Source organism: Phyllobates terribilis, unplaced genomic scaffold (assembly GCF_046119375.1).
Source record: "Phyllobates terribilis strain yellow unplaced genomic scaffold, ASM4611937v1 Scaffold_3__8_contigs__length_932513732, whole genome shotgun sequence".
In the NCBI taxonomy this organism is placed as follows: Eukaryota; Metazoa; Chordata; class Amphibia; order Anura; family Dendrobatidae; genus Phyllobates; species Phyllobates terribilis.
The window spans coordinates 418622750-418634800 of record NW_027362763.1 but is presented as its reverse complement, the minus strand read 5'-3'; the positions used below and the strand labels follow the sequence as shown (position 1 = coordinate 418634800).

Below are 12051 nucleotides of genomic sequence, written 5' to 3'. Positions count from 1 at the left end.
CGGTAAGTTTTGGCAAACTCCAGCCTGGCTTTTTTATGTCTCTGGGTAAGAAGTGGGGTCTTCCTGGGTATCCTACCATACAGTCCCTTTTCATTCAGACGCCGACGGATAGTACGGGTTGACACTGTCGTACCCACGGACTGCAGGGCAGCTTGAACTTGTTTGGATGTTAGTCGAGGTTCTTTATCCACCATCCGCACAATCTTGCGTTGAAATCTCTTGTCAATTTTTCTTTTCCGTCCACATCTAGGGAGGTTAGCCACAGTGCCATGGGCTTTACACTTCTTGATGACACTGCGCACGGAAGACACAGGAACATTCAGGTCTTTGGAGATGGACTTGTAGCCTTGAGATTGCTCATGCTTCCTCACAATTTGGTTTCTCAAGTCCTCAGACAGTTCTTTGGTCTTCTTTCTTTTCTCCATGCTCAATGTGGTGCACACAAGGACACAGGACAGAGGTTGAGTCAACTTTAATCCATGTTAACTGGCTGCAAGTGTGATTTAGTCATTGCCAAGACCTGTTAGGTGCCACAGGTAAGTTACAGGTGCTGTTAATTACACGAATTAGAGAAGCATCACATGATTTTTTAAAGAGTGCCAATACTTTTGTCCACCCCCTTTTTTAGGTTTGGTGTGGAATTATATCCAATTTGGCTTTAGGACAATACTTTTTGTGTTTCTTTCATTGAAGACAAATTAAATGAAGAGAATAATACCAAAGAATTTGTGATTGCAATCATTTTCAGGAAGAAACTGAGTATTATCTGACAGAATTGCAGGGGTGCCAATACTTTTGGCCACCACTGTATATATATATATATATATATATATATATATATATATATATTATATTATATTATATTATATTATGTTATATATTACACATACACACAAAAATAGAGCAAAACGCATGATGAAAACATTCCACGTTATTATTGTATAGCTTGTATGGATGGAAGAAGTTAAATAATTTAGGGGCCCATTGTGACTCTACAGCCCAAAGGCCTCATAAACCTGAAGCTGGCCCTGAAGGCAGGGTAATCCAAAATTCACTCTCTGATTCTATGACAATATATTTTCCCTCTTTCAGTAATACCAGATAAATAAGAATTACAACTGCATCAATGTGCAAAACTAAACAAAAACGAGCTTACAGGGTTGTCAACAAGGTGAATTTTTAGATACAAAATGCTTTAAAAGAAATTTAATATCCCAAAGTAAAAGCAGTGTAAAATGTTAAAAAACAAGAATGCAATGATATACAAATGTCATGTAGTCATATGTTATTCATAACAGAGCATTAGTATACAGATCAGAAGGTGAAAGTTAATATTTTCAAATAAAATGGAAAAATATCACTTCTTTAGAAATTGATGGCAGCAACATAAAAATTGGGACATGAGACTGTGCCATGTCTACTATTGTGTAGCATCCACTCTTCTTTTTTACTACAGTTTGTAACCACTTCGCACCAGGGCCTGTTTTCGCCTTCGTGACCAGGCCAATTTTTTCAATTCTGACCACTGTCACTTTATGAGGTAATTACTCTGGAATGCTTCAACGGATCCCACTGATTCTGAGATTGTTTTTTCGTGACCTATTGTACTTTATGATTGTGGTAAAATTTCTTCGATATCACTTGCGTTTATTTGTGAAAAAATCGGAAATTTGGTGAAAATTTAGCAATTTTCAAACTTTGAATTTTCATGCCCTTAAATCAGAGAGATATGTCACACAAAATAGTTAATAAATAACATTTCCCACATGTCTACTTTACATCAGCACAATTTTGGAACCAAAATTTTTTTTTGTTAGGAAGTTATAAGAGTTAAAAGTTGACCAGCGATTTCTAATTTTTCCAACAAAATTTACAAAACCATTTTTTTAGGGACCACATCACATTTGAAGTGACTTTGAGGGGTCTTTATGACAGAAAATACCCAAAAGTGACACCATTCTAAAAACTGCACTCCTCAAGGTGCTCAAAACCACATTCAAGAAGTTTATTAACCCTTCAGGTGTTTCACGGGAATTTTTGGAATGTGGAAGAAAACAATGAACATTTAACTTTTTTTCATTAAAATTTTAATTTAGACCCAATTTTTTTATTTTCACAAGGGTAACAGGAAAAAAATGGACTACACAATTTGTAGTACAATTTCTCATGAGCGCGCTGATACCCCATATGTGAGGGAAAACCACTGTTTGGGCACACTGCAGGGTTCGGAAGGGAAGGAGCACCATTTGACTTTTTGAATGTAAAATTTGTTTGAATAATTAGCGGACGCCATGTTGCGTTTGGAGAGCCCCTGATGTGCCTAAACAGTGGAAACCCCCCCACAAGTGACACCATTTTGGAAACTAGACCCCTTATGGAACTTATCTAGATGTGTGGTGAGCACCTTTAACCCCCAGGTGCTTCACAGAAGTTTATAATATTGAGCTGTAAAAATAAAATGTTCACATTTTTCACGCAAACGTTTTTCATCCTTTAATTTTGCATTATCATAAGGGTAACAGGAGACATTGCACCATGAAATTTGCTGTGCAATTTCTCCTGAGTATGCCGATACCCCATATGTGGGGGAAAACCACTATTTGGGTACACTGCAGGGTTCGGAAGGGAAGGAGCGCCATTTGACTTTTTGAATGTAAAAATTTGTTTGAATAATTAGCAGACGCCATGTTGCGTTAGGAGAGCCCCTGATGTGCCTAAACAGTGGAAACCCCCCACAAGTGACACCATTTTGGAAACTAGACCCCTTTGGGAACTTATCTAGATGTGTGGTGAGCACCTAGCACCCCCAGGTGCTTCACAGAAGTTTATAATATTGAGCCGTAAAAATAAAATTTTAACATTTTTCCCACAAAAAAATGTTTTTCATCCCCTAATTTTGCATTATCATAAGGATAACAGGAGAAATTGCACCATGAAATTTGTTGTGCAATTTCTCCTGAGTACGCCGATACCCCATATGTGGGGGAAAACCACTGCTTTGGTGTACGGCAAGGTTCGGTAGAGAAAGGAGCGCTATGTTGGCTGGGATAGGTTGCAGACACCATGTCACATTTGAAGAGTCACTGACATGCCGAAACAGCAGAAACCCGAAACCAGATTTTACATTTTCACTCAGGGCAATGGGTGAAAATGGTGCCGAAATGTGTCTCACAATTTCTTCTAAAAGTGGCAATACCCCATATGTGGCTGTATCGTAACGCTCAGCCATACGGCGAGATCTGGAGGGACGGAGCACTATTTGACAATTGGAGAACAAATTATTGTAGAATAGGCATTTGCATTTGGGAGCACAACATTTTCTGAATTTCTTTTGGGGGGCAAAGGCCATTTCGCTTTTCCAGAGCCTTTCTGCTACCAGTAACTTGGAAGTCCCTTATATTTTTAACAGATAACAGACCTGAGTGGGGACTAGCTTTTTTTGAGGACTGAGTTGAAGCTTTTATTGGGAACATTTTACATATTGTTTATCCGGCGCTCTATGCTGAGCACTTACTTCGGGGTTTCCATCTAAATTTCCAAGTGATGTAATTCAGATGAAACCCCTGCGGGATCCATTCACTGTAATGAGGCAGCAGAGTTACTCTGGACTCCGTCTGGCCTCTGTTTAGCGGTGTCCTTTTTTTCAGAAGTGCACAAAACTGTGACCAACCGCACTTTTATGCGCACCTAAAAAAACTGACACCGTGGGATCACAGGCCAGACGCTATCCACAGTGCCTATATCTGCTTCATTACAGGGAATCTTCCGTCATGGGTTCCGTCTGTATCACGTATTTCAAAGATTTACACGGAAACCCCGGTGTAAGTGCTCAGTGCAGAGCGCAAGATAAATGTGAGCAGAGCCTTACTGCGATCTTTGGGAGACATAATACACAAATCAGTAGCAGGTGAAGAATTCGTTTTATTTATTTGTTACGCCGTTCCTCGTGCGGTATAAGTGATGAGATTACTTTATTCTTCTGGTCGGTGCGATTACAGAGATACCAGATTGATATCGGGTTTTTATGACTGACAGCTGTCACACCCTAAAAAACGCTTTTTTTGCAAAATCTAGTTTTTGCATCGCCATATTTTGAGAGCTATAATTTTTCCATATTTCGTCCGACAGCATCATGTGAGGGCTTATTTTTTTGTTTTTTTTTGGCGGGACGAGTTGACGTTTTTATTGGTACCATTTTTGGATAATTGACATTTTTTGATCGCTTTCTATTCCGTTTTTTGGGAGGTAAAATTAACAAAAACCAACAATTCAGGAATTGTTTTTTGAGGTTTTTTTTTATGCCGTTCTGCGTGTGGTAAAAGTGATGAGGCAGCATTATTCTTCGGGTCAGTACGTTTACAGCGATACTACACTTACCGTATATATTTTTTTATGTTTTGTCGCTTTTACACAATAAAACAATTTTATAGAAAAAATATTTTTTTTGCATCGCTTTATTCTGAGAGCTATAACTTTTTTATTTTTCGGCTGATGGAGCTGTATGGCGGCTTTTTTTTGCGGAACAAGATGACGTTTTCAGCGGTACCATTTTTATTTCCATTTTGCTTTTTGATCGCATTTTTTTTCCACTTTTTGTTTGCTGATATGATTAAAAAAAAGCAGTTTTTTGCTCCGTTTTTTATTTATTTTTATTACGGTGTGCACAGAAGGAGTTAATTAGTGTGACAGTTTTATAGATTGGGTTGTTTCGGACGCAGCGATACCAAATGTGTACTTTTCTTGTTTTTGCATAAATATACGGATTTATTGGTTTAATATTTTATTTTGTGATTTTTTTTTTATTTTTTTTTATTTTTTTTTTAAACAGTTTGAAAACATTTTTTAGACTTTTTTTTACATTTTTACTTAGTCCCTGTATGGGACATTAATTTTTATTTTTCTAATCACTGTTCTCATGCAATGCAATAGACATGTATTGCATTGCATGAGAGCTTTGCTGACATTTTCACATTCAGTGTCTCCTGCTAGACTTCAGCTGCAGGCTGAGCCTAGCTGGACACCACCGTACATGGCAGACCCGGAGGCGGTCATGTGACCTCCGGCTGCCATGGCAACGGCAGGTCCGGTCAGACATCAGGGGGCCGTCTAAGAGGTAAGTGGACGACCCCCTCTCCTCTCACTATCTTCTAAATGCCGCGATCACTATACATCGCGGCATATAGAAGATGGCAAAGGGTTAACATCTTTGGGACCTGATCCAATCAGGTCCCGATGATGTTCCCTGTCAGAGCTGTCGCACTGCACCGCACCTGCAGCGCTTGCAGGACCCTGGGGGTCCTGAGGGCTGCGGGACCACCGACCGTTTTTAAACGTCGGCGCTGCACAGAGCCCAGCAAGCGCCGACGTTTATGCACAGTGGGCGGTCGGGAAGCGGTTAAACATCTGGTAAGTGAGACCAATTGCTGGAGATTTGGGAGAGGAATGTTGTCCCTTTCTTGTCTGATGTAGGATTCTAGTTTCTCATTAGTTCTGAGTCGTCTTTGCTGGATTTTTCCTTTCATAGGGTGCCAAATGTTTTCAATTGGTAAAAGGTCTTGACTGCAGGTGTCTAGCTAATCACCCAAACTTTCTTTTAATGTATGCTGTTGTGATGAATCCATATGCAGTTTACCATTGTCTTGCTGAAATATACAAGGCCTTCCCTGAAATATATTCTATATAATGATCAACATTAGTGGTGCCTATTGATGTGTAATCTACCCATGCCATAGGCACTAATGCAGCCCCATACCATTAGAGATTCAGAGTTTTGGGCTATGCGCTGATGAACTGAATCGTCCCTCTCCTCTTGAGTCCGCGGTTTTCTTGAATTAAAATATGATTTTTCTCTATATTTTGACCACAAAACAAGTTTCCATTTTTGCCGAAGTCTGTTTTAAATGAGCTTTGGCCCAGAGAAAACAGCAGCATTTTTGGATTTTGTTGATGCATGGCTGCTTCTTTGCATGGTAGAGGTTTAACTTGCATTTGTGCTTTGCATGGCCAACTGTGTCTACAGACAATGTTTTCTGGAAGTATTCCTCAGACCATGCAGCGATTTGCACGAACAAATCATGTCTGTTTTTAATGTCTGTAGTTCACGAACATCCATTGAGAGTCTGCATTGTGCACATGGATTTCTCCAGAATCTCTGAATCTTTTGATACTAAGTACTGTATATGGTGGGATATTCAAAGTCTTTGCAATTTTATGTTGAGAAACCTTTTTCTGAAATAGTTTGATAATTTTTAAACATAGCTGTTCATATTGGTGATCCTCTGACCATCTTTGCTTTTGAGAGACTCTGCCTCTCTAACCTTCTTCTTTTTATACAGTCATGTGACTTCTTAAGTAAAACATCTGGTAGGTCAATTTTCAGCAACCACTTACTTTTCCAGCCTTTTGTTCACACTGTCCCAACTTTTTTTGAGAACTTGTTTTTTTTTCGCATTAAATGGAAAAATGTCTAACTTTCAACTTCTGATATGCCTTCTGTTGTGAATACAATATGGCCAAGAGAGACTTCCGAATTATTGCATTCTTGTTTTATTTACATTTTACACAACTTTTATGAAATTGGGACAATAGAAAGATATATCTAATATGTATGTAATTTTATTTATTTAGCTGTCATATGGTTCTGACAAGCAGCATCGATTATGATGTAAAATCAATTTATACTATTTTTTTGGGCTAGAGGAGGATTAATGTCACTCCTTTTTTTAAAAAAATAAATAAATAAAATAAATCCATAGGTTGCTTTCCTTGTTTCTGGTTAGATATTCCTGGCAGCAGCTGAAGGCATCATAAACAACCTACAGCAACTAAAGGGAAGATGCCCACATGATAGAACCCACCCCAGGTGTTGGGGATATTGGCTAATCCCTTAAACCATTATCTAAAATTTCTTAGGATTACTTAATGCATTTTTAAAACACACTCACATATAGACTTTTAAATAACCAGAATACTTTACATTGTTTTATATAATTTAATGTGAAGTGTCACAACAAAATAGTGTTTTGATCTGCATGAGTGATCGCATGCTTGGTTGATAATGTAGTTGAGGTGGGTGATCAAGCTGTAGATTTGCATTATGCATGGCACAAGATAATGAAATGTAGAGCTATTCTGTGCTTACTATAACTGCTTGGGCTGTCATCCTGCTATCACTTTGTACTACTTTCATTTTCTTTCCTTTCATTTTGGCACTTTCCATGCTGGGGCTGTGCTGCACTGTTGCTTTGGTGAGTTTTCCTCTACAATCTGTTACTTGGCACTCTGCACCAGTAATACTCCTCTAGTAATAAGTAAGCGGCAAGTGTCAGAGATTTACATAGGTCTATTTCTCATCTGCCTTTTAAGAACACATTTTAAACATCATTCCGCCAGAGGACCATCCCTCTGTTATCTCAAAAAGCCTGACATGACCTTAAACCAGTGATACCTAAACAAAGTATGCAGTTCTTAAGCAGCAAACTTTATTTTATCGATCGCCAAAAATGAGTTTAAAAATAATCTATATTTGCCTCAATGACTCCTGGGTACCCTAGTTACTTTGGTTCCCCTACAAGCCTCTACTTTCTGGTCACAAGTCAACACACAGGGAATGATAGGAAATGGTTACTCATCCAATTACTTGCCAAATACTATGTAGTTACCATAGATTTCTAGGAATAGGATGTGAAATTCTTTCCAAAAGTTCCCAAAGTTCAACCACTTTTTTGTATTAAAACTTGTTCTCCCTGTCAACCATTGCCATGAATTGCAAGTTTCAGAGCAACCACGACAATAATTGCCCAGTATGAATTCAAAATAAAAATGGTGCTTTAAAAATTAACGTTATTGGTAGCTTACCCTCTGAATGCTGCTTGTAGCAAAATTTACATTTTCAATAGGAATTGCTGACTCCCTGCTGGCAGCGAGGCTCATTCTAGTTAAAGTGTCTACCAGATCTCTGCCATTATTTTTTTCCACTGTTAGCAGTGCAGGTTGGTTTGACGTATCATGGGGCGTAATGGTGTCTTAAACCACATGTTTGTAAATTAGACTAAGTTCACACCATGTTGTGACGTCCTGTTGTAATTTATGGTTTTTCTTTTGTCATGCTTACAATATTTCCAGTACCTTTTGAACTGGATACAAATATGTTTTGAACCTAGCCTTAAAGGGAATCTGTCAGCAGGTTTTTGCTATTTAATTTGAGAACAGCATATTGTAGACATTGAGACCCCGATTCCTGTGATGTTACTTGCTAGGCTGTGTACCATAGTTTCAATACTGTTAGTGTTTTATTAGCAGGAGATCATCACTAGTGGACTAGGTCTCACATGCATGCCAGGCCAGATAATCTGTGTAACCTCCTGCTCCCACCACAGATTGGTGACTTGCAAACAGTGCCATAGGAAGCTGCCAATCTGTGGTGTGGGTGGTGTTATACACAGCTCCGCAACATGAGCACTCCCACATCTGAGAAAACAAGGATGCTACCAAAACTGCACCAAGCAGTCCAGTCAGGACTTATCGCTGGAATCAGGCTCTCTGCCCCTTCATCATGCTGCTATCCAATTTCATAGCAAAACTCTGCTGACAGATTCACTTTAATATACAGGTGCATCTCACAAAATTAGAATATAATCAAAAGTTTATTTCAGTTCTTCAATACAAAAAGTGAAACTCATATATTAGATCACTCTGTTTGTAATGACTATATACTTCAAGTGTTTATTGCTGTTAATATTGATGATTATGGCTTACAGCCAATGAAAACACAAAAACCATCATCTCAGTAAATTAGAATATTTTCTAACAGCTTGAAAAATGTTTTTAAAATCCGAAATGTTGGCCTAGTGAAATGTATGTTCAGTAAATGCACTCAATACTTGGTCGGGCTCCTTTTGCATCAATTACTGCATCAATGCGGCGTGGCATGGAGGCGATCAGCCTGTGGCACTGCTGAGGTGTTATGGAAGCCCAGGTTGCTTTGATAGCAGCCTTCAGCTCGTCTGCATTGTTGGGTCTGGTGTCTCTCATCTTCCTCTTGACAATACCCCATAGATTCTCTATGGGGTTAAGGTCAGGCGAGTTTGCTGGCCAATCGAGCACAGTGATACTGTTGTTTGTAAACCAGGTATTGGTACTTTTGGCAGTGTGGACAGGTGCCAATTCCTGCTGGAGAATGAAATTTCCATCTCCAAAAAGCTTGTCGGCAGAGGGAAGCATGAAGTGCTCTAAAATTTCATGGTAGACGGCTGCGCTGACTTTGGTCTTGATAAAACACAGTGGACCTACACCAGCAGATGACATGGCTCCCCAAACCATCACTGATTATGGAAACTTCACACTAGACCTCAAGCAGCCTGGATTGTGTGCCTTTCCACTCTTCTTCCAGACTCTGGGACCTTGTGGAGTGTGTCAATGACTGCCTTCTGGACATCTGTCAAGTCAGCAGTCTTCCCCATGATTGTGGAGCCTACTGAAACAGACTAAGGGACCTTTTTAAATGCTTAGGGAACCTTTGCAGGTGTTTTTTGTTAATTATTCTAATTTAACGACTTTTGTGTTTTTCTTTGGCTGTAAGCCATAATCATCAACATTAACAGAAATAAACACTTGAAATAGATCACTCTGTTTGTAATGACTCAATATAATATATGAGTTTCACTTTTTGTATTGAAGAACTGAAATAAATTAACTTTTTGATGATATTCTAATTTAGTGAGATGCACCTGTAGTTTATCTGTAGTCCATATTCTGTCTGTCAGAAGTGTTTCTCAATGGAAGAAAACCGGCAATAAAAAGTTCAGCTTTATTAAACATTTAATAAGTTCAATTGGGTAGCCCATACAATAATTTAAATGGCTAATGGTTTTTTTTTGTTTCTAACCTTTGTCTTTTTTATATCAGTATTTGATGGTTTAGGTGATCTTCTTATACCCACAATGACCTCCTCATCTCAGCCAACATCAGCCACATCAGCAAGCAATGCCAGTGGTGCTGGCAAAGGACTTGGCAGTGACCTCGATTCTTCTCTTGCAAGTTTAGTAGGCAGTAAGTGCTGGAACATTTCTGCTCATATTTTACTTCTATGTGTATTTAGATGTGTAAGTTTGGTAGGACTCTTACAGAACCTCTGCTAATCTCCGTGCTGTGTCAGTCAGTTGCTTCCTTACAATTTGCTTTCTTATGTTTTTGACAATGACCCTGTTGCACCCAACCTTGACTTTCCCAAGAAGATCACCGTGAAACAGTCAGTGCTCGCAACAAGATCACACTGGCCTCTGATAATCCAGTTATCACCCATCAGTGTGTTTCCTTCCATGTTTTCCTCTTTTTCCACTTCCTCCTTGTATTTTGAAGAGCAGTTTATAACCATGAATGTTATAATACTCTATATAGAACTGTGTGATAAATATCATGATGTAAGTAATGTTGCATTAAAGTTTAATTTTTTTACTTTTTAGATCTTGGTATTTCTGGAACCACGGTTAAAAAGTAAGTCTCTGCCAGCCAATCAGCCTAAAACCTGTGTGGTGCTTGGTGACATTTTACATTATAGAAATAAGTAATGCAACTGGGATTTAGGAAATATAAACTTTTATTACTAAATTGTATAGAAAAAGTCATGACCTAAATCTACAGCGAAGCAAAAAGATCCACAGGATCCTGGTTCAGAGGTCATGTTGGTTAGATTCACAAGACCCTGGTCCAGCAGACCTACTGGGAACCTCCTGCCTGCATCGCTGGCACCTCTTCTGATTAGTAGTCCGGGTACATTGCCCCACATTGATGAAAGCCAGGCCTGTTAATTATAAGGCTGTGTGCCCATTATGCTGTGGGCTATTAGTTCTGTGTCACTGTGAGAGGGATGGGGAGAAACTGCAATTAACATCTTATCAGAGAGGATATGTGCTTTTTGATTGTGCCATTTAGTATGCATTGAGGTGGGTGCTTTTTATTTTTTTGTTCTAAGGGTATTTGCTGCAGACATTTCTGCATCAAAAACATGTCTCTTGGCAGGAAAAAATGCAGAAAAAAACATGCATTTTTTTTCCCATTTATTAGCAAAAACACAGAATTCATATTTGTCAGATACTGCTGAAACTGCTTCAAATCTGCAAGGAAAAAAATGAGCGACATGTTCATGAGATTTCAGAAATCTCATTCACTTTGTCAGGACTGTGGGTTTTTTTGTGGCAAAATACACCATGTGCACATACCCTAATGGGGTAACACCTCTAATCACCCCTTCATTCTGAGGATTTTGTTGAAGATATGTGAAATCTAGACATGCGCATATGTCACAGGTATGAACTTTGTACATCTCGAAATTTATTTTTTAGGAGAGCTTATACATCTACAGCTATTTTGCTATATGTTCATGTCAAACATTCAGAAGCCAAAATGTTTTTTTTATTTTTCTATGCTTTTTGTAAAAAGAAAAAAAAAAAAAGTTTTAGTGAAAAATTGTTGAATGATACCTTAAGTGTTAAGTGCTATGTAGCATTTTAAAATTATACCAGTTTTTAGTTGTAAAAAATTCATTTTTATGGGGGTACAGTGGGGTGAGATTTTCTTTTGTTGATGCCAAATGTTGGAAACTGCGTCCTGACATCAATAAGATTATGAAAGGTATATAAAACAGATGGCACGAACTAAATGTCTAGCTCTACTGATAATATTTATGTGACAGGCTAGTGTCATGACATTTCAATGAGAAGAGCAGATTATCAATAAATTTCTCACACTGAGCTTGTTCTAAGGTATTGTGGGGGCGTGTTTCTCCGGAGTGTGTTGCTGCCTGCTTATGATTGGTCAGCGCACTACAGGGGGAAGAAGTACACACCCTTAAAACTCATATTCATCTGCGATAAAAAAATCGGATTGCACGTTGATTAATGTTCAATCATTCCATGCTCACTGCTTTTTTTTTTCTCACATTGGACTGAGGGAAAAAAAGCAGCATGATGCGATTGTCCGCATATATCGGACAAGAATCGCCAGTTCAAGTCAATGGATGCAAGAAAAAAAATCGAACGGCACACAGACCAT

General features: G+C 38.6%; 1 protein-coding gene across 1 annotated transcript in view; it reads left to right on the top strand.

The window, feature by feature from the left end:
• SNAP91 (synaptosome associated protein 91) overlaps positions 1 to 12051 on the top strand; it is a 211750-nt gene that overhangs the window by 160709 nt on the left and 38990 nt on the right. Inside the window, exons 24-25 of the mRNA XM_073675642.1 lie at positions 9922 to 10050; positions 10464 to 10494. Coding sequence (XP_073531743.1) covers positions 9922 to 10050; positions 10464 to 10494 — 160 coding nt within the window. The remainder of the gene's footprint in view (positions 1 to 9921; positions 10051 to 10463; positions 10495 to 12051) is intronic.